This window comes from Lutra lutra, chromosome 10 (genome assembly GCF_902655055.1).
Source record: "Lutra lutra chromosome 10, mLutLut1.2, whole genome shotgun sequence".
In the NCBI taxonomy this organism is placed as follows: domain Eukaryota; kingdom Metazoa; phylum Chordata; class Mammalia; order Carnivora; family Mustelidae; genus Lutra; species Lutra lutra.
In genome coordinates this window covers 97,539,344-97,562,067 of record NC_062287.1, presented here as the reverse complement: position 1 = coordinate 97,562,067, position 22,724 = coordinate 97,539,344, and the positions used below count along the sequence as shown (strand labels likewise).

Genomic DNA, 22,724 nt, shown 5'->3' with positions numbered 1-22,724 from the left:
TTTCTGGGCTCTCTATTCTGTTCCATTGATCTGTGTGTCTGTTTTTGTGCCAGTACCATGCTGTCTTGATGACTTTGTAATAGAGCTTGAAGTCCGGAATTGTGATGCCACCGACTTTGGCTTTCTTTTTCAATATTCCTTTGGCTATTCGAGGTCTTTTCTGGTTCCATATAAATTTTAGGATTATTTGTTCCATTTCTTTGAAAAAAATGGATGGTACTTTGATAGGAATTGCATTAAATGTGTAGATTGCTTTAGGTAGCATAGACATTTTCACAATATTTATTCTTCCAATCCAGGAGCATGGAACATTTTTCCATTTCTTTGTGTCTTCCTCAATTTCTTTCATGAGTACTTTATAGTTTTCTGTGTATAGATTCTTAGTCTCTTTGGTTAGGTTTATTCCTAGGTATCTTATAGTTTTGGGTGCAATTGTAAATGGGATGGACTCCTTAATTTTTCTTTCTTCTGTCTTGTTGTTGGTGTAGAGAAATGCAACTGATTTCTGTGCATTGATTTTATATCCTGACACTTTACTGAATTCCTGTACAAGTTCAAGCAGTTTTGGAATGGAGTCTTTTGGGTTTTCCACATATAGTATCATATCATCTGCGAAGAGTGATAGTTTGACTTCTTCTTTGCCGATTTGGATGCCTTTAATTTCCTTTTGTTGTCTGATTGCTGAGGCTAGGACTTCTAGTACTATGTTGAATAGCAGTGGTGATAACGGACATCCCTGCCGTGTTCCTGACCTTAGCGGAAAAGCTTTCAGTTTTTCTCCATTGAGAATGATATTTGCCGTGGGTTTTTCATAGATGGCTTTGATAATATTGAGGTATGTGCCCTCTATCCCTACAGTTTGAAGAGTTTTGATCAGGAAGGGATGCTGTACTTTGTCAAATGCTTTTTCAGCATCTATGGAGAGTATCATATGGTTCTTGTTCTTTCTTTTATTAATGTGTTGTATCACACTGATTTATTTGCGGATGTTGAACCAGCCTTGCAGCCCTGGAATAAATCCCACTTGGTCGTGGTGAATAATCCTTTTAATGTACTGTTGAATCCTATTGGCTAGTATTTTGGCGAGAATTTTTGCATCTCTGTTCATCAAGGATATTGGTCTGTAGTTCTCTTTTTTGATGGGATCCTTGTCTGGTTTGGGGATCAAGGTGATGCTGGCCTCATAAAATGAGTTTGGAAGTTTTCCTTCTATTTCTATTTTTTGGAACAGTTTCAGGAGAATAGGAATTAGTTCTTTTTTAAATGTTTGGTAGAATTCCCCCGGGAAGAGCCCAAGAGTGAATATTTGAATGTGTCTTTATTTTTGAGCAATTCGTTTAGTGTGAGGAATTGGGGTATTTTAATATTTTTCATGTTAACAAGACCTCATTCTATGAATGCAAATTAATATGAAAACATAAGTGTTCAGGCAAATTTTTAGTAATTTAGGTCTAACTTTTAGTTAGGAGTTCTCCACCCTGTAGAGTTACATTCTCTATAGATAACCACGGACATAACAGCCTCCAGAGTTTCAGAAAATAAAACCTCCAAGTTTATTCCCCTTACGTGATACTTTATGCCCAGGTCACTATTTTTGCCTAATTTAACCGAGTAGAGGATCTTACAATTGGAGTTTTATGTTTCTCCTTTACTTTGGATTTTTAGTACAATCATAGAACTAGATTCTGTGTCAGAGAAATTGATTCTAAGTATGTTCATGTGGACCTTAAAGAAACCTCTGTTGTTCATGTTCCCAAAGTAAGAAACTTTTTCACTCCCTACCTCCAAACCATAAGTGATGCTATCTTTACTAATTCTTTCTTCCATTTAGAACAATGTTCGGGCAGCTGCCTTAGCAACTGTGAATGCTTGGGCAGAACAGACAGGCATGAAGGAGTGGCTGGAGGGAGAAGATCTTTCAGAAGAGCTCAAAAAGGAAAATCCTTTCTTGAGGCAAGAGGTAAGTACTACAAATATGTGCTTTACTCATGACTTTGACCTTCTTAGAGGTGTGGACCTACCTAATAAATATGCTTATATGGACAGAATGAGTTTCATTATGAAACAGTTAATAAAATGAAACCAAATTCCTGAAGATTTATACCATGTACATTTTTTTCTCCCCCCCTTCCATATACTTTTTTAACAATAAATTTTTTTTTTTAAAGATTTCTTTATTTGAGGGCGCCTGGGTGGCTCAGTGGGTTAAGCCGCTGCCTTCGGCTCAGGTCATGATCTCAGGGTCCTGGGATCGAGTCCCGCATCGGGCTCTCTGCTCGGCGGAGAACCTGCTTCCTCCTCTCTCTCTCTCTGCCTGCCTCTCTGCCTACTTGTGATCTCTCTGTGTGAAATAAATAAATAAAATCTTTAAAAAAAAAAAAAGATTTCTTTATTTGAGAGAGGGAGAACACATGCACATATGAGTGAGGGGAGGAGCAGAGGGTGAGGGAGAGACTCCTCAAGCAGACTTCCGCTGAGCGAGGAACCAGAGGTGGGGCTTGACCCCAGGAGCCTGAGATCATGACGTGAGCAGAAATCAAGAGTCATTGCTCAACTAAGTAAGCCACCCAAATGCCCATTAACAGTAAAATTTTTTTTAAAGGACTAGCCTTTCTGTGAAATCTTGTTTCTTGAACTCTGAAATGGTAAACTAAAAGGTTTTAAGCAGATCATAAAAACAGAATTCAGCATTCAAAAATCCATCAGTATAATTCATCATACCAGCAGACTAAAGAAAAAAAATCATATAATTGTGTCAGTTGACACAAAAAAGGATTTGAGAAAATCCAACGTCTGTTCATGACAAAAACTCTGAGCAAATTAGAAATAGAAGAGAATTACTTCAGCTTACTAAAGACCGCCGGGGCGCCTGAGTAGCTCGGTGGGTTAAGCCTCTGCCTTTGGCTCAGGTCATGATCTCAGGGTCCTGGGATCGAGCCCATCAGTCTCTCTGCTCAGTGGGGAGCCTGCTTCCCCACCTCCCTTCTGCCTGCCTCTCTGCCTACTTGTGATCTCTGTCTCTGTCAAATAAATAAATATCTTTAAAAAAAAAAAAACGGGCGCCTGGGTGGCTCAGTGGGTTAAGCCTCTGCCTTCGTCTCAGGTCATGATCTCGGGGTCCTGGGATCGAGCCCCGCATCGGGCTTTCTGTTCGGCGGGAAGCCTGCTTCCTCCTCTCTCTCGCCTGCCTCTCTGCCTACTTGTGATCTCTCTCTGTGTTAAATAAATAAATAAAATCTTTAAAAACAAAAACAAAAACAAAAAAAAACCACCTACAGGGCACCTGGGTGGCTTAGTTGTTAAGCATCTGCCTTCAGCTCAGGTCATGATCCCAGAGTCCTGGGATCAAGCCCCACATCAGGCTCCCTGCTTGGCAGGAAGTCTGCTTCTCCCTCTCCTACTTCCCCTGCTTATGTTCCCTTTCTCGCTGTGTCTCTCTCTGTCAAATAAATAATAAATAAAATCTTTTTAAATTTTTTAAAAAAATAAATAAAAGAGACCACCTACAAAAAATCTCTATAGATAATGTCATACTTATATTTAGCATGCTGAAAGACTGGATGCATTCATCCTAGGTTGGGAGCAATGTCCGTTTCACCGCTATTAGTTAGCATAATATGGGAAATTCTAGTCCCTGCAGTAAGGCAAGAAAAAGATATGAAAAACAGTTTGGAAAAAGAAAAGTAAAACTATCCCTAATGGCCAGTAACATGGCTGTCTACATAGAAAATCCCAAATAATCTACAAGTAAACTCCTAGAACTAATAATGAGTTCAGTAAGATTGCAGGATATAAAATTAACACCCCAAATCAATCACGTTTCTTTATAATACAGTGAACATATGGAAACAAACAATTTACAATTACACCAAAGAAAATGAAATCCTTATATGTACACTTAGCAAAGAAAATATAGAATGTGTATATTAAAAATTACAAAATGTTGATAAAAGAGTCCAAGGAAGACCTAAAGAGTTGGAGAGACATGCTGTGGTTGTTGATAAGAAGACTCAATGTAGTAGAGATGTCAGCTCTCCCCAAATCGATCTATAGGTTTAATGTAATTCCCATCAAAATTGCAGCAAGTTTTTTTGTAGACAAAGGCAGGCTTATTCTAAGATTTATATTCTAGCTAAAACAGTCCTGACAAAGAAGAAAAACATGGAAATAATCACTCTACCCTATATTAAGACTTAGATATTGCTAACATAATCAGGAAACTTACATGGGATTGGGAGGTGGAGGACAGACCCAGGTTAGTGGAACTGAAGAGAAACCCAGAAATAGACCCACGCAAATATGATCAACTGGTTTTTGACAAAATTACCAAAATAATTTAGTGTTGGAAGGCTAGCCTTTTCAACAAACAACTCTAGACCCTTAGACATCTGTAGATAAAACACTGAACCTCAACCTAAACCTTCCATCCTATTCAAATATTAACTCAAAATGGATCATGAACTAAATGTAGACTATAAAATTATAGAACTTTTATTTTACTTATTTTTTCACGGTGGGGTTTGAACTCATGATCCTGAGATCAAGACCTGAGCTGAAATCAAGAGTTGGACGCTTAACCAACTGAGCCACCCAGGTGCCCCAAAACTATAGAACTTTTAAAGGTAATATCGGTGAAAAACTTCAGGATATAGAAATTCTTCAGGCAAAGAATTCTTAGACTTGACACCAAAACCACAATCCCTTTGATGGGAAAAATTGATAAATTGGACCTCATAAAAATTAAGAACTTCTGCTCTGCAAAAGACCATGTGAAAATGAGGAAAAGGCAGCTACACCACAGGAGAAAGTATTTTCTAACTCAGTATCTGATAAACGTTATATAAAATTTGTAAAGAATTCTTGGAACGCCTGGGTGGCTCAGTCGGTTAAGTATCTGCCTTTAGCTTAGGTCACGATCCGGGGGTCCTGGGATTGAGTCCTGCATTGGGCTCCTTGCTCAGCAGGAAACCTGCTTCTCCCTCTGCTTGCCTCTCCCTCTGCCTGCTACTCCCCCCTGCTTGTGCTCTCTCTCTCTCTGACAAATAAATAAATAAAATCTTAAAAAAATTTTTTTTTCAAAACCATAAAAAAAAGATCGGCAAAAGATGGGGCACCCAGCTGGATCAGTTGGTGGGTGGAGCATACGACTCTTAATCCCAGGGTCATGAGTTTGGAGTTCCATCTTAGGCATAGAGCCTACTTTAAAAAAAAAAAAAAAAATGGGCAAAAGACATGAACAGATGTTTCACTGAAGAGGATATGCAGGTGGCAAATAAGCCAGCCCATAGACGTTGTTCGGTATGATTAGCCATACAGGAAATGCAAATTAAAACTACAGTGACACATCACTCTACAGCTATCAGAATTACTGGAATAAAAAAATAATTTTAACACCAAATGCTGGCAAGGAGGTGGAGAAATTTGAACACTCTGCGGGAGGAAATATAAAATGGTACAGCCACGCTAAGAAAGAGTTTGGCAGTTTCTTTCAAAACTAAACATGTACAGGGCGTCTGGGTGGCTTAGTCAGTAAGTGTCCAACTCTTGATTTTGGCTCAGGTCATGATCTCAAGGTCATGAGACTGAGCTCCCTGTCAAGTTCTGGGTTCATTGGGCAGTCTGGGATTCTCTCTCTCTCTCTCCCCCCACCCCCTTTCCCTCTGCTTCACTCCCCACTCAACATGCGCGTGCCCTCTCTCTCTCTCTAAAGTAAATAAATCTTTTTTTTTTTTTAAGATTTTTTATTCATTTGACAGACAGAGACCACAAGCAGGCAGAGAGGCAGGCAGGGAGGGAGGAGGGAAGCAGGCTCCCTGCTGAGCAGAGCGCCCCATGTGTGGCTCGATCCCAGGACCCCGGCCGGGATCATGACCCGAGTGAAGGCAGAGGCTTTAACCCACTGAGCACCCAGGCGCCCCATAAATCTTTTTTTATAAACCCCCAAACTGAACTAACAATTACTATATGACCCAGCAATTGTGATCTTGTGCATTTAGTCCATAAAAATGGAAATTTCTGTCTGCAAAAGAATCTGTACACAAATGTTCATAGCAGGTTCATTCATGATAGCCAAAAAGTGGAAACAGCCCAAATATCCTTCATATGGTAATACTATTTAGGATTAAAAGATTCACTGATAACAAGCAATAGTTGAGATAAATCTCCAAGGAATTATGTTGAGTGGCAAAACCCAGCTCCAAACAATTATATACCATATGATTCCATTTGTGGAGTATGTTTAAAATGACAAAATTTTAGGGGTTCCTGGGTGGCTCAGTCATTAAGCGTCTGCCTTCAGCTCAGATCCTGATCCCAGGGTCCTGGAATTGAGCCCCACATCAGGCTCCCTGCTCCGCGGGGAGCCTGTTTCTCCCTCTTCCACTCCCCCTGCTTGTGTTCCCTCTCTCACTGTCTCTCTTTCTGTCAAATACGTAAATAAAATCTTTTTAAAAAAATAAAATGACAAAATTTTAGAAATGGAGAACAGATTAGTAGTTATCAGGGATTGGAATGGGATAAGGGAGATGCCTGTGGTTATAGAGGAGGCAATATGAGGGATCCTTGCAGTGGAACTGTTTAAAATCTTAACTGTGGTGTCAGATGTAGTAACATATATGTGATAAAATCGTAGAACTAAATATAGGCACAGACACAAACGAGAACGGCAAAGCTGGGCAGTCTGAACAGGATCAGTGGATTGTATCAATGTCAGTATCCTGGTTGTGATACTATAGTATAATTTTATAAAGTGCTACTGTTAGAGAAAACTGAGTACGTGGGATCCTGTATTATTTCCTATAACTCCATGTGACTACAGTTATCTCAAATAAAACTTCAATTAAGGGTGCCTGGGTAGCTCAGCTGGTTGAGCAACTGCCTTCAGCTCAGGTCATAATCCTGGCATCCCAGGTTCAAGTCCCACGTCAGGCTCCCAGCTCCATAGGAGGTCTGCTTCTCCCTCTGACGTTCTCCCCTCTCATGTTCTCTCTCACTCTCTCTCTCTCTCAAATAAATAAAAATCTTTAAAAAAAAACTTCAATTAAAAAATAAATACAGATATGAATTATTTGGGGGGAATAGAGAAAAACTGTCAATATGGGGCTGAAAACAAGTTCTGGCAGAATTTGTCCTCTCCTGATCAAATAAATGTTCTACATCTTCTCTAGCTGAGTAATTCTTAGAATTTTTTTAGAAGATAAGGGAAAGATTTTCATCTGTAAAATGCATTAAGAACTATTAAAGCTTTGTAGTTTAATACCCAAGTGTGGTCCAAAGAACCATGTCCTTATCTTAAAGAAAATAGTCATCTTTGCATATATCATTTAAATATAGCATTGAACAGTGAAAATTACTGATTTTATATTGGAAAGTTGTAGTGTGTGGTACTGATGCAATCATTAAGCCTAAGATTATAAGTAATAATTTTCCACTTGAAGTGTGTAACCGGTCTTTATTTCTTTTGGCAGCTTCTGGGCTGGCTGGCTGAGAAACTCCCGACTCTTCGTTCCACCCCCACAGACCTTATCCTTTGTGTTCCTCATCTCTACTCGTGCCTAGAGGATCGCAATGGAGATGTGCGGAAGAAGGCCCAAGATGCCTTGCCATTCTTCATGATGCATCTGGGATATGAGAAAATGGCCAAGGCTACCGGGAAATTAAAGGTACTACTTCTTGTGGTTGCTGCTGTTAAAAGCCATTAGAAAAATATTGAACATGAGTATATATAGGCAAGAGATCATATTACCTCCTAGGAGTCTCACTTGAAATCCCAGTGAGAGCAAAAATATGTTGAACTCCCAAGAACTTGACTCTGCAGGGGCAAAAGTTGTGACCTTCTAGAATGGTAGTTAATTTAGTATGACTTCATAATGTGTGTTACTTCTCTTGCACTGTGTGCCGCCTCCCTTACTTCATAGGTATTTCAAAACTAGGTGCTCAGTAATGTGTTTAACAGCAGCTCTGTTAGTAAGCATAGTATGAGTGTATCATGTATGTGGCATCTCACTTCGCCTGTTGTGTTGTCTCCCTAGCCAACTTCTAAAGATCAGGTATTGGCCATGCTAGAGAAAGCCAAAGCTAACATGCCAGCCAAGCCTGCTGCATCTGCTAAAGCAACTTCCAAACCAATGGGAGGGTCAGCTCCAGCCAAATTCCAGCCAGCTTCAGGTAACTCTGTTTTGAGATGGTTAAGGGGGAAAAAAGTAGCCCAGGGGAACTCTGAAAAGAAACAGAGCCTTCATTTCTTATTGTATTTCCAAACAGCTGAGATCCTAGGCCCTCCCACCATCTTTCCTCCCTCCCTCCCTCCTTACCCTTCTGCTACAAACATATTTGTAAAGTTTTAGGCCAGGAATTGTGATGAAGGTATAAAGATGCTTAATTTGGTTTCCAATTCCAAAAAGGAATTTCGGAATAGCACATTGAAATACTCCAGAAAATGAGTGTTCCATCCTATTTTTAAGGTTTCCACACATTTTCTGCTATTGGATATTATAGTTAGAGGGGGGAAACTGGGACCATCTAGTCTAATCCTTTTATTAAGAGACAAGGAAACCCAAAAGATTAAGTGACTGGCACAAGGACAGCCAGTCAGTCTAAACCAGCATAGAATTCCTCTTCTTCATTCCCAGATGAGTTCTCCTTCTACTGCAATGCCTGTTTGCTGATCCGTTCTAATATTTGCTAATCCTTTAGAGAAAAGTCTTGATTTCTTCACCCTAATGTTATAATTCCATCACGTATAAATAAAACTCTAGTCTATAACTACTATTTCTCTAGACCTACTGCTTAATAATAAAATATTATTCTCCTTAGTGGGATACAAAACTATTGATGCTATAGAGGTAGAAATTGTACATGTTTAAGACTGTTGGTATCAAAGGATTTATTCGATTATAATATCTATAGGAATCCTGCTATATGGTAAATACTGAACGTCAAAGATTGTAACCCCCCCCCAGGAAGTATCAATCTAGGAAAAAGGGTTTTTTTTAATTATTTAGAAAATAATTTAATTAATAATTTAATAATTTATTTAATTTAAAACCTCGACTTAACTGTTGGCAAAGTAGATGTAGATTTATTGAGTTAATGTCTTAGGGTTATGCTTAAAAAGGAATTCAGGCAGGAAAAAAAAGATTAGGAAAAAAATCTAATTGGAAATACTTTCTAAATTGACATTTAAAACTAGGTTTTCACGTCATTATGTATTTAACCTGCTCAGAATAAAGTGATGTTAGTTAGAGTTTATATTTATAGTAGATGCCTTTTTTCCTCAAAGCACCTGTTGAAGATTCTGTTTCCAGTACTGTAGAAACCAAGCCTGATCCGAAAAAGGCCAAAGCTCTAGGAGTTTCCTCTAAAGCAAAGGTATGTTAGCTCTGCATACTTAGATGCAGAATTGCTCTTAAGTGTGTTTTATACATCGGGTCACTCTATTAGGAGAGATCATATTATGTCTGAAAGAGCATTACTATTCTTTTTTTAAGGTTTCGTTTATCTGAGAGAGAGAGAGGGCGTGAGTGAGAGCATGAGCAGGGAGGAGGGGCAGAGGCAGAGGGAGAAGCGGGCTGCCCACTGTGTAGGGAGCCCAATGTGGGGCTTGATTCCAGAACCCTGGAATTATGATCTGAGCCAAAGGCAGGCACTTAACCAGTTGAGCCCCCCAGGTGTGCCCTTATTCCTTTTCTTTTCTTTTCTTTTCTTTTTTCTTTTCTTTTCTTTTCAAGATTGATTTATTTGAGAGAGAAAGAGAAAGTGAGCCCAAGCCAGGGGAGCGGCAGAGGGAGAGAATCCTCAAGCAGACTCCCTGCTGAGTGCAGAGCCTGACGCAGGGCTCCGTCTCATGATCTGTGAAGTCATGACCTGAGTTGAAACCAAAAGTTGGTTCTTAACAGACTGAGCCACCCAGGCGGCCCCAGTACATTTATTATTATATGCTCCTATACAGTGGGCATGCTGGCCATTCATTTGAGGATTAGTTATTTATTTCCTTCCCTATGCATGGTCCTTTAATTCAGTATTACTTTAAATAGATAATTATCTTCTAAACTGTCCAGTGGAAGCTGTTCTTTTCCTGTCCTCCCCACTGTCCTCATCCCAAATTTAACAAGTGCTTATTTTAGTATTTGATCACAAGTGCTTTGAAGTATTTTTGACTCTGTTCTTAATGCTTTACTTTTTTCCCCAGTCTTTTGCAGTTTACGAAACAGTTTCACATAAATGATCTCACACTTGTTTTAACTGAATGACTTCAGTGTTTGAACTAGAAAGAAATTCTGGCCTACTAGAAATAACAGGCTCTTGCTGCATTTATATTAATAAGTAATAATGATCCCAGTCAAGTATTACTTTATTTTTTTTTAAGATTTTATTTATTTGTTTGACAGAGATCACAAGTAGGCAGAGAGGCAGGCAGAGAGAGGAGGAAGCAGGCTCCCTCCCAAGCAGAGAGCCCGATGGGGGGCTCAATCCCAGGACCCTGGGATCATGACCTGAGCCAAACGCAGAGGCTTTAACCCACTGAGCCACCTAGGCGCCCCTCAAGTATTACTTTAAATACATATTCTGAGTGTTCACTATTTTCTTTCTGTCTGATATAAAGATTCAAAATTTCAGATTATTTTCAAAACCACTTTAATAATTCTTTAAAAGGTCTTGGGCAAGTTTCTCTAGAAACAGGTTCACAGCATCTCCAGTTATAATGATGTGATAGAGATACATTTTATATGCAGAGAGGCAGAAAAGCTTTCTTGACTAAAACATATAAATGCTATTCAAAATGTCAATAATATGGAAAGCTGTAAATGGTGTTGAAGATTTTAAGAAAGAAAGCTGTCTAGGGGCGCCTGGGTGGCTCAGTCGGGTAAGTGTCTGCTTTGGGCTCAAGTCATGATCCCAGGGTCTTGGGATCAAGCCCCATGTTGGGCTCCCTGCTCAGTGGGAAGTCTGCTTCTCCCTCTCCCTCTGCCTGCTCCTCCCCATGCTTGTGCTCTCTCCCCCTCCCCCCGTCAAAGAGATAAATAAAATCTTTTTCTTTTTTTAAAAGCTGTCCAGTAAACAAAGAGTCTATGACCCAGATCAATGACATTATAATAGAATTTTTCCACCTACATTACATGCCAACCCAAGGTAACCCACAGTTACTTGAGAATATATTAAAAACATTTCTGGGAGCCCCTGGGTGGTTCAGTTAGTTAGGCATCCAACTCTTGATTTCAGCTCAGGTTTTAGTCTTTGTTGTGAGACTGAGCCCTATGTCGTGCTCCGTGTTCAGAGCACGGAGACTGCTTAAAGATTCTGTTCTCGGGGTGCCTGGGTGGCTCAGTGGGTTAAAGCCTCTGCCTTCGGCTCGGGTCATGATCCCAGGGTCCTGGGATCGAGCCTTCATCAGGTTCTCTGCTCAGCGGGGAGCCTGCTTCCTCCCTTCTCTGCTTCCTCCCTTCTCTCTCTCTGCCTGCCTCTCTGCCTACTTGTGATCTGTCTGCCAAATAAATAAATAAAATCTTAAAAAAAAAGGGGGGGGTGGCACCTGGATGGCTCAGTGGGTTAAAGCCTCTGCCTTCGGCTCAGGTCATGATCTCAGGGTCCTGGGATCGAACCCCCGCATCGGACTCTCTGCTCAGCAGGGAGCCTGCTTCCCTTCCTCTTTCTCTGCCTGCCTCTTTGCCTACTTGTGATCTCTGTCTGTCAAATAAATAAATAAAATCTTCAAAAAAAAAAAAAAAGATTCTCTCCCTCTATCTCTCTACTCCCCTCCACCCCAACACACACACACACATCGGCTCATGCTCCCTCTCAAAAAAAAATTTTGGTGGGGCACCTTGGTGGCTCAGTCGGTTAAGCATCTGACTCTTGATCTCAGCTCAGATCTTAATCTCAGGGTCATGAGTTCAAGCCCCATTTTGGGCATAGAGTCACTTAAAAAAAAAAAACAAGCAAACAAACACACAGTTCTGGAAATGTGCAAAAGCATAGTATGTGCAAGATTCTGTGGCTCATCTGTTTCTTTCATGGGGAATACAATTTTGATAGTGTCTGTTTTATAGAGAGCCCGCTTACCGGGCAATAACATCATATTCCCAAGGACTAGTATCCTAGCTAACCAGCGTTCCCTGAACCTTGGCTGTAGAGTGCACAAGGAAAGAAAGTGCCCAGCAAAACCAGCTTAAAGGAGGATGAAGACAAATCTGGTCCTATTTTCATTGTTGTTCCAAATGGAAAAGAACAAAGAATGAAAGATGAAAAAGGATTAAAGGTAAGTAAGGGACAAGAACTCTCAGGAATTTTTTGCTTTCTGTTTTGTTTTGTAATTATTGTTTTGTTTTGTAATCAAGAATGTCTGGAATTCATTTCATTATTGAAACACCTAATAATGAACTGAATCTTTGCTTATAAACTATAGCTTGTTTCTCTTAGGTTTATGGGAGCATTATTTCCTGCAAAAGGAACTATAGAATGGAGCTATTGCCTGTTCTTCTTCCAAATGGAAACCGAAGTTGTTTTAATTTTTATAATCATAAAATGGAAAATATTCATTGATTTTTATCAACTACACATTTGTAGTAGACTACTTGTTTAATCCTTTTTGTACCTGATACCTCAAAAGACATATCTGGTGACTATCTATTTCAGTCATTTCTCTTTTTATATTATTTTGGTATTATTAGGCAGTTAAATTTTTTGTCAAAATACATTGTTTAAAAAAAAAAAAAAGCAGTATGAAAAGTGCAGAGTATAATATAAGAGGCATGTCTCCCTCTAATCTCCCTCCACAGGGAAGATATTACCAGTGTTTTTGTGTATTACTCCAGAAGTATGACTATTTCATACTATACAGTCATAGGTGTATAAATGTGTAGCGCTTTTTACACACAGGGGAACATGTTATACTCTTTGCTCTGGATTTTGCTTTTTTCTTTTAATGATGTTTGAAATATTTTAATAGTCAATACATGACTGCATGCATATATACATTCATTCTCTTTATTGGTACATCATGTGTATGTACCTGTCTTTATCCCCAACCCATAATATAAACATTTAGGTTGCTTCTAGTCTTTCACTATTATAAACTATTTTGCCATGAGCATCTTTGAATGTAGGTACTTGTGCATATATGTGAATGTATCTTTATTAAACTCCTACTAGAATGTATGTACATATTTAATTTTGATAGATATTACAAATTTTCCCTTTATTAAAATTGTACCAATAGTATCCTGTGTTATACAATAATAGAGCATTGATTTTTCTAGTGAGAATTGCTGAATATTCTATTCCTAGAAGATGTTAAGAGTTAAGCTTCCAGAAGTATGACTGCTCGCTAATCCATTTTGCATTCATATTTAAGTACAAATTAATCTTGTCAAATTTTAAAATACCCTTACATTGATTTTTGCAGCAGCTTTAAATAGAATTCTCTACCTCGTTTCAGTTGAACACCTTATAGTGCCCTTTCCCTGGTTTCTTTCAGGTGCTGAAGTGGAATTTTACTACTCCACGGGATGAATACATTGAGCAACTAAAGACCCAGATGTCTAGCTGTGTGGCTAAGTGGTTACAAGATGAGATGTTTCACTCAGACTTTCAGCATCATAATAAAGCCCTTGCTGTCATGGTTGATGTAGGTTTCCAGTAGATAAGTACACGCGTACCTCAGATCCATAAAAATACTAAGCCTTGTGAAATAACCAGAAGTTAATGTGACTTGAGAAGGAACCAGAATATACCATATTCTTTGGCTTTAGAGCTGTTGTATTATTTGATAGAATAAATGACTGTCATAATTTTAGGTCTTAAATAGAATCTTAAAAATCTACTATTTTTTTCTTGGACTCCAGTAAAATCTAGAACTTAAATTTTTATACGGTCTTATTTGTCTTTTGTTTTAAGCACTTGGAGAGTGAAAAAGAGGGTGTTATTGGTTGCCTGGATCTTATCTTAAAGTGGCTTACCCTGCGGTTTTTTGACACCAATACAAGCGTCCTGATGAAAGCCCTAGAATATTTAAAATTGCTCTTCACCCTGCTAAGTGAGGAGGAGTATCATCTTACTGAGAATGAAGCATCTTCCTTCATCCCCTATCTCATCCTCAAGGTAATGTGTCATTCTCACTCTGGAAGACTGCCCAGCTTCCCAGCTGAACTCCGCTCCCATCCTTTATTCCCTCTCCCTTTTCCATTTATTCTGCGATGGTATCTTCCCCTGTTCATTCCCATTCCCCTGTTCTCCCAAGATGTGGGATGCATAGGACAACACTTTGCCAGTCAGGAACTGCCTCAATCATTATTTTCTTGTCGACTAGGTTGGAGAACCAAAGGATGTCATTCGCAAAGATGTCCGTGCCATCCTGAACCGGATGTGCCTTGTCTACCCAGCCAGCAAGATGTTCCCCTTCATCATGGAAGGAACCAAATCCAAAAACTCTAAGCAAAGAGCAGGTGAAGCAGCAGTTTAAACTGAGGCATGAGTCTGTGCAGCAGTGACCTCTAAAAGAAATAGTTTGTAGATGAACCAAGGACATTTCTTCATTGTCGGCATGGTTGATTCCAGCCTTCCAGGTGGACTGTGAGAGTGATGAGTTGCACACTGGTGGAGCCAGTATAAGGTGATACGGGCACCACTCGGTACCACCCTGGTGACAAAATCACGTGCACAGGGGCCATCTGACTCACGGGCGTCCCTTTCTTCCAGGAGCACTTGCTGGGACAGTATCATTTGGTTGTACGTTTTATCAGAAGGCAGTAAACAAGGAAAAATGCTAGGCAGAGCCAGAATAAGATCGTAGCTCTTCATGTACGCCCAGCGAAAGTCTCTAGTAAAGATAGGTCTCTAACCCGAATGTGTCTTGGGTCTCATTAATCTAACCTTTCTCCCCCATCAGAGTGCCTGGAAGAACTGGGGTGTCTGGTTGAGTCCTATGGCATGAACGTTTGCCAACCAACCCCAGGGAAAGCCTTAAAGGAGATCGCGATTCACATAGGAGACCGTGACAACGCTGTGCGCAATGCTGCCCTCAATACCATCGTCACCGTGTACAACGTGCACGGGGATCAGGTGTTCAAGCTCATTGGAACTGTGAGTGACTTTGCTCTGAACATTTCAGCGTGTTGTGACTTGCATACCATTGCAACTCTAGCTCAGTTTTTACCACTGAGTATTATAAACTCAACCCATCCGTGTGTCCTAGGGTTCAGATGAACCCCTGAGGGTGTCTGATCGTTGTAGGACATTTATGTTCTGTCTTACTGGAAACCACATTTTCTTCTCTGTACCTTCTATTCATACCATTTGCTTTAGAAACAAGAACTGTTTTTGAATCATAACCTGAGCTAGTCTGAGACTTAGATTCTGCCTAGAAATCTGCTCTATAATTTTCAGCACGTTTAGTTTTTAGTGAATAGATACTCACATGTATAATGTAGATTCTGGTATCTGTCAGATGAGAAGAGCCATGAGCAGACTCTGCAGACCCATCGCGTGCTGCTTCTGATTGCTGACTTTGACCCGGCCACTTGTGGTTGCACCTCAGGCCTTCCCTCCAGTGACCTCCGAGTATTACATATATTTACACGGTTTTTATACATCTTTTCCTGTATTAATCTGTTTACATCCTCACTACAGGTCAGTGAAGGAGATAAAGCAGATGGGAATTTTACAGATGATCAGCAGGGAAGCTTCTTTCCTTTCGCTCACGTAGTTAGTGCTGACAGAGCAAACCTGAGGAAGCGTCATTTAATCTTTGACCTTTTCATTTGTAGTTACTAATAGCTTTTCCTTTCGTATCCTTGCCTCCTTTCATAGATTCTCTAATTATCAGGTTTTAACAATAGTTTATTTTAAATGTAGCTAGTGCTTTGAAAATAAACATATCCCAACATACTAGGTTCTGCTTGCTTCAATATATGAATGGATTGACTGTGGGCTTTCCAATTAGGTTTTTAATTCTCCTCATATTGTGGTAGAGGGGCGTTCTAATAAGTATAATTCGGCTTCATTTTACAGCTCTCTGAAAAGGATATGAGCATGCTCGAGGAGAGGATTAAGCGGTCAGCAAAGAGGCCTTCGGCTGCCCCAGTGAAACAGATGGAGGAGAAACCTCCGCGCACACAGAGCGTAAACTCCAACGCCAACATGCTGCGCAAGGGACCAGCCGAAGACATGTCCTCCAAACTCAAGTATGTAGATGGAGACAGTGGTCTGAGAACATCTCAAGTGGCCTTTGCCTTGTGTGCTTAATGCTTATCCTGTAACATAATCTTGAGTTCCTGTAGCCATTACCATGCATGCCAGAGTGTCTGGAGAAATGTCTTGTAGCCAAATGTTTAATCCTTCAGTCTTCATTGTCTTTGTCTTTGTCTCAAAACCACTTCTAAATAGTCTTGTGCCTTCTTTCACTGCTTTTCCGTGGACAGAATTATGTATCGCACTTATAGGATGTAAGTACTGACTGCTAATTTCTCATTAGCAGGGCTCTTATATCTTTCTAACTTCTGACTTGGATTCATCCCCTCTGGAGGGTGATTGGTTTAGAGTTTATAACTCTAAACAGGTTAGAGGGTATCTATCAGTATCCCATGAACCAAGCCTTCCCCAGAAGTCCACTGGTTAGCAGAGGGGGCAACTCAATGTCATGTGGTGAAATTACTGGTTTGCCTTTGTCCTTGTGTGATACCTGGCCATGCTCAGGTTCCTAGTCTTCAGATAAAGCTAATAAGTAAAATGCATGCAGCCCAGAATTGGTATAGGGACTCAAAATACTACCTTCTGAGCAAGACAGCTCTAATTTGGGCTATGTCTGATATCTAATGTTAACCAGTTTGAATTGGAAACTATAAATATCTATTGTTTGGATGTAATGATGGCCCTGACCTGTCAAGAGTGAGTCTTTCTATTCCTAAAAAGAGGTGACTGACCCTCAACATCTAAAATGTACCAAACTAATATTTGGAAGAATGCTTATGATGAGAAAAACTTAAAACACTGGTTAATTTGGCAGAAAAGAGCCAGTCAGAGTAGATTTTTCTTAAATTTTTGTCAAGTAGAGAGCTTTGAGTCAGTATATTACATTGTTTTCTGCCCCATTTGGAATATCAGTACAAGGTTTGTTGGCTTTGGTAAACTAGAGAGAACACTTACAATCTGGAAGGTAGTATAAATACAATCATAAATACTGTAAATACGATACTATAAATTTATTACCGTAAAATGATCTACTCTGAGAGTATTCAGGAACCGGAGTTGTTCCCCATTGAAGGCACCTGCTTAGGCTCGAGGACTTAAATCATTCAGGGGGGCTGAAACCAGAAGTTGAACATCTGTCTTAAAGCTTTGGGGCAGCTGGCAGTGTGACTCTTGTTCTTCGGTTCAGAAGTCTCTCTAGTTCAGGAGCCTTCTTTTGCTTCCCTTAGCCAAGCCCGAAGCATGAGTGGGCATCCTGAGGCAGCCCAGATGGTGCGCCGAGAATTCCAGCTGGATCTAGACGAGATTGAGAATGACAATGGTACAGTCCGATGTGAAATGCCAGAGCTTGTTCAGCACAAACTGGATGACATTTTTGAACCGGTCCTTATTCCTGAACCCAAGTAAGTTAATCTCTTTCAGTTAAGTGTCAGCATTGCACGATCATGAGGGTGCAAACGTGGAAGGAGTTTTCTGTGCAGTTGGAACTTTTTAGAACTGATTACTGTGTGACTGGTGACAGTTCTTTACTCAGGCCTGGAGCTAGCGGAGAACTGCATAATTCCAGCTCGCTTGGGATGTCTTGTAACAAAGATTGATTTTTTTTTTTTTCCCTTGGCTCTGCTCTCTAGAATCCGGGCTGTTTCTCCACACTTCGATGACATGCACAGCAATACAGCATCCACAATCAATTTTATTATCTCCCAAGTAGCCAGTGGTGATATCAACACAAGCATCCAAGCTCTGACACAGGTAATGGGGGTATGACCCATGACAGTAATTGCAGTGGCTGAGGCTGTACAAGTGGTAGCTGCGTACAGGTCAGAGTTAAAGGAGGCAGGCAGTGTTCAGCACTGCACTGATGAGAAAGTGCACAGGGACCACTCAATGTCATCACTTGCCTCCCAGGACGTGGCTCTCATAGATCCTTGCTTTTTACACTTGCATTCATTCACCAGAGGCTAGAGATACAGCACTGAGTAAGTAGGGACCAAATCTCCTGGAACTTACTTAGGTTTTAGCGGATAGAGAAAAACAGGTAAACAAGAAAATACCAGATAAGAGCAACTACTGTATATATATAACTCAAATGGGGTAATCAGAGAGAGGAGCCGAGTAGTTATTCAACTGATGGTCAGGGATGCAGGCAGAGTGAACAGCTAGTACAAAGGCTGTCAGGTAGGAGTGAGCTTGAATATTCAAGGCCGACGTGCCCAGAGCAGAGTGCGCAAGGGGGAGAATGGTTCAGAAGGAGATTTAAGAGGTAGACAGAGATCATATCGTGTAGGCCTTTAAAGCCCTAGGGTAGGTTGTTTGGATTTTAAGTGTGATGGAAAACCATTAGAGAATTTTGAGCAAAGAAGCTACATGTTTTGTTTTGTTTTGTTTTGTTTACAAATCATTCTCTTCTGCTTCGCTTCCCTAAGAATCTAGTCTCAAAACCAGTAAGTTGGTGGAGTAAGGTAGGCACCCACCTTGTGGCAAGGTGGTGGGAGTGGGGAACCATCACAGCCCATTGCGAGGTGCTCAGAGCCCCAGTGTCGTGAGGCTGGTGTCATTTGCGGGGGGTGATGCAGCATCAGGAGTCAGAGCCCGAGCAGGATGAAAAGCATGTTGTGCAGGCAGCCACTCTGGTGTGGCGGTAGGGTCCCCTGCAAGGTGAGGAGGGTAGCCATGTGGGGTGGAGGGGCGGGGCGGCACGCGGGCAGCTCAGAATGGGGAGTCCAGAGCTGAACCAGGAGAAGTAGGCATCTACGTGGGGAAGGACTGGGGGCAGAGATGGGAAGGGGATTGGTCAAAGATACAAAAGGAAAATAGAAGCCACGTTTCTTTTTTTCTGGTTTTTTTTTTTTGTTGTTTTGTTTTTTAAGATTTTATTTATGTGAGAGAGAGAGAAACATAAGCAGGGGCAGAGACAGAGGGAGAGGGAGAAGCAGACTCACCACCAAGCAGGGAGCCCAACTCAGGGATCGATCCCAGGCTCCCCGGATCATGACTTGGGCCAAAGGTAGACATTTAACACACTGAGTCACCCAGGCACCCCTGAAGCCATGTTTCTTACTTTCAGAAAAGAGTGCTACAAATATGAAAGGGAAGCAAAATAGAATAAACTCCATTATTGGACCAGAATTAGATTAGATGTGTCAGTATGAACTCATGATTTTCAATACAGAGATGTAGAAATATCAATATAAATGTATGTATATATGTGGTATAAATGTATGTTACAGATATACATGTATGTATATAATATGCATATATTTCCTAGTTCTTTTCATTGAGAGGACCTGAGAACAGCAGTACCCCAACAGCAACAAGCACCCCCAAATCTTGGCTTCTAAGAGTCTCATGCTCTACCGACTGAGCTAGCCAGGCACATTAAATCTTAGCTTCTAAATACCATCTTCCACTAAAAGGGAATGAGGGCTCCTTGAAGAAGAGGTAGATTCTAGGGCTAAACTAGAAAAAGTACAAGAGGGCGCCTGGGTGGCTCAGTGGGTTAAGCCTCTGCCTTCGGCTCAGGTCATGATCTCAGGGTCCTGGGATTGGGCCCTGCATCGGGAGCCTATTCTCCCCCTCACCCTGCCTGCCTCTCTGCCTCTCTCTGATCTCTCTCTCTCTCTCTGTCAAATAAATAAATAAAATATTTTTAAAAAAAAAAGAAAAAGAAAAAGTACAAGATAATCCTGGAGTATTGTATTGTACCTGACAGTAAGGAGAGGTTCAAAGAATGATAAGGACATATCAGAAGGACCCAGCGGCCATCTGAAACAGACTCCTTCTGTTTGCACAGAGGGTAGTTTTAGCATCAAAATCAATAATGATAGTAATGAGGTATAACCCAATGAATTGAATAAAATTTAACAAAATAGGAAACCCCAAGTCCAGGCACTTGTACATTAAAAATTTAAAGAGAAATGAGGTATTTACAGTTTCATAGTACCTCCCCACAAAATACAGAGGACTGAAATACAAAAAGTAACTCAGAAATACAAAATACTTGGAATAATTTGACAGTACAGAAGCTTAGCAGCTTGAAGTGTCACAGTGAACATCAGTAATAGGACAAAATGAAATCATGTGTCACCTTATAGGAGCCGGTGAGAATTCAGCATCACTTTGCTGACATTCCTAATGTCATCTAAGCTTGAAGAAACCTCAAACAAATGCAGACTGAGGGATATTTTACAAATGTCAAGGTCAAGAAGGTCAAGGAAAGACTGAGGATTGGTCTAGATTCTAGACTGGCCTTTAGCTATGAAGAACGTGATCAGGACAATTGGAGAGAGTGGAACAGGGCTGGAGGACTAGGTGTGATCGTGCTAATACTAATTTCCTGATTTTGAGTGTTGCCTCCTGAGTATGTAGGAGGATGTCCTTGTGACAAAGAAATACACAGTGAAGTGTGAGATGGGCGTGGAGCACCAGACTGACAACTTACTTTCAGCTGATTCGGGGTTTTAGAAGTTCTTTTACAGTACATCCAACATTTCTATAGTGTTTGAACTTTATTTTTACTGGGGAAAGTGTCTCTCTGGCCATTCTCACAAGACCATATCTATTAAGCTCTGACTGAAATTCATATGAAAGATAGTATCGCCTGCACCAGGGTTATCACAGTGGGGAGGAGGAGAAGCAGGTGGTTTCAGGGCATCTTTGATAGGTAGCGTCCATAAGACTTGGAGACAGATGGGATGTGAAAAGTAAGGTAGGAAAAGAATCAAGAGTAACCCCTCGATCTTTGGCTTGAGCACCTGGGTGGAGGGATGGTGGTGCCAAGATGAGGGAAGCTGGAGGAAGAACAGTCTTGAGAAGTTGGATGTTAAGAGATATGTCTTTGCTGTGTTAAGCTTGAGCAGCCTGTTGGATATCTCCCATCAAGACAGATGGTTATAAATGAAAGAATTGGGAATCTCAGCAGAGAACCTAGCAGATTCTAGGAAATAGTGACTTGAATACTTGCATTCCTGTTGCCTTCTCTTATCAACTTCAATCCAAACCCGTCTGCCATTTCTGATCAGAGGAGCTGCTGGGTTTGGTAGGTGGCTCTGAAGTCTGTACAAGTGTCAGGCTCCGTCTACTACAAGTGGAAGCCTTTACTGCATAGACACCTTCAGGAAAACCTGAAGTTCAGTAGTGCAGAGTCAGGGAGGAAGATCGCAACACCCAAAATCCTGGAAAGAGATCTCTCTTCATCCAGGGAGACCAGCAGATTCCCTAAAGAAAGGACAACAGTGGTTTGTATGAGTGTTAATAGAAGGACCTGGTGTTCTCCCTGGCCCCCAGGGAACTACAGGTTGCTGAACAAAAAGACTGAATTTGCTGTCTGAGACTGGGAAGTCTCTAGCTTTTGTACTTCAGAGACAGAAGAGCAGAAGTGCTTCTTGCCCTTGGTGTTGGGTCATGTGACTGATAGGTTGCCAGCAGGGATATCACTAACTTAGAAGAGCAAAAATTGCTCTGTCCCCCATTTCAGACTGCCACAATTGAGTATTTCCAAAAGGCAGACCCAAGAGTGAATCCTGACTAGGTAAAGAATAATAACGAACCATACCATAAGAGACGCAGTAACTGGAAAGAAGAATAAAACAAAATAACCAGAATGGGAATTTCTTAGCACCGTGAAACTGCTGGAGGGGACAAGATGACCACAGCGGAGGGGAGCAGGGTGTGGGAAGAGTTCTTAAAGAGGATTTATTATTACATATGAAGATTTGGGCCAAAAAAACCCAAAAAACATGGCTTTAGAATTTTAAAATTGAGTAGATGGTCTGAAGGGAGAGAATGGTAACTGCAGAAACCAAATTAATGGTCTGGATAACAAGGGTGACAAGACCATTCAGTGGGGAAAGGACAGTCTTCTCAACAAATGATGCTGGGAAAATGGATATCCACACGCAAAAGAGTGAAGTTAGACTCTTAACGCTATATACAAAAACTAACTCAAAATGGATCAAAGACATTAATGTCATAGCTAAAGCTATAAACTTAGAAGAAAATGTGTTGTGGGGGGGTCTCCTTGTGTCAGTAGCATCTCGAGAGCAGAATATGAGTCATGGCACACAGGTGTTTAAGACGTTTCTTCTCTTCTTTGACTGAATTTTAGTTGAAAGAATTACAGCCAAAACTGCAACCACAGGAGGCATTTTGCTTCCAGAAAAATCTCAAGGAAAACTATTACAAGCAACAGGAGTCTATTGGATCAGGCTCTAAAGCAAAGAGTAGAGGGGCACCTGGGTGGCTCAGTGGGTTAAAGCCTCTGCCTTCAGCTCAGGTCATGATCCCGGGGTCCTGGGATTGAGCCCCACATGGGGGGCTCTGCTCAGTGGGGAGCCTGCTTCCCTTCCTCTCTCTCTTCTTGCCTCTCTGCCTACTTGTGATATCTGTCAAATAAATAAATAAAATTTTTTTAAAGAGTAGAGAGATTCAACCAGTTAGCATGAAAGTTGGAGGTAAAGTTCTTCTAGACTATGGAGGCACCAAAGTAGTTCTAGATGACAAGGATTGTTTTTGGGTTTTTTCTTTAAGTTTATTCATTTGAG

The 22,724-nt window shown here is 40.8% G+C and overlaps 1 protein-coding gene and 1 non-coding gene across 4 annotated transcripts in view; both read left to right on the top strand.

Moving 5' to 3' along the window:
- CKAP5 (cytoskeleton associated protein 5) overlaps positions 1-22,724 on the top strand; it is a 107,938-nt gene that overhangs the window by 71,716 nt on the left and 13,498 nt on the right. For all 3 annotated transcript variants that reach the window (XM_047691644.1, XM_047691647.1, XM_047691645.1), the window contains exons 24-35: positions 1,832-1,960; positions 7,467-7,661; positions 8,031-8,166; positions 9,281-9,369; positions 12,131-12,256; positions 13,475-13,624; positions 13,894-14,097; positions 14,306-14,441; positions 14,885-15,078; positions 16,006-16,178; positions 17,412-17,585; positions 17,814-17,934. In XM_047691644.1, coding sequence (XP_047547600.1) covers positions 1,832-1,960; positions 7,467-7,661; positions 8,031-8,166; positions 9,281-9,369; positions 12,131-12,256; positions 13,475-13,624; positions 13,894-14,097; positions 14,306-14,441; positions 14,885-15,078; positions 16,006-16,178; positions 17,412-17,585; positions 17,814-17,934 — 1,827 coding nt within the window. The remainder of the gene's footprint in view (positions 1-1,831; positions 1,961-7,466; positions 7,662-8,030; positions 8,167-9,280; positions 9,370-12,130; positions 12,257-13,474; positions 13,625-13,893; positions 14,098-14,305; positions 14,442-14,884; positions 15,079-16,005; positions 16,179-17,411; positions 17,586-17,813; positions 17,935-22,724) is intronic.
- LOC125080301 (small nucleolar RNA SNORD67) lies at positions 14,568-14,676 on the top strand. Its single transcript, XR_007121323.1, has one exon. It is a non-coding gene; the product is annotated as a small nucleolar RNA SNORD67 (small nucleolar RNA).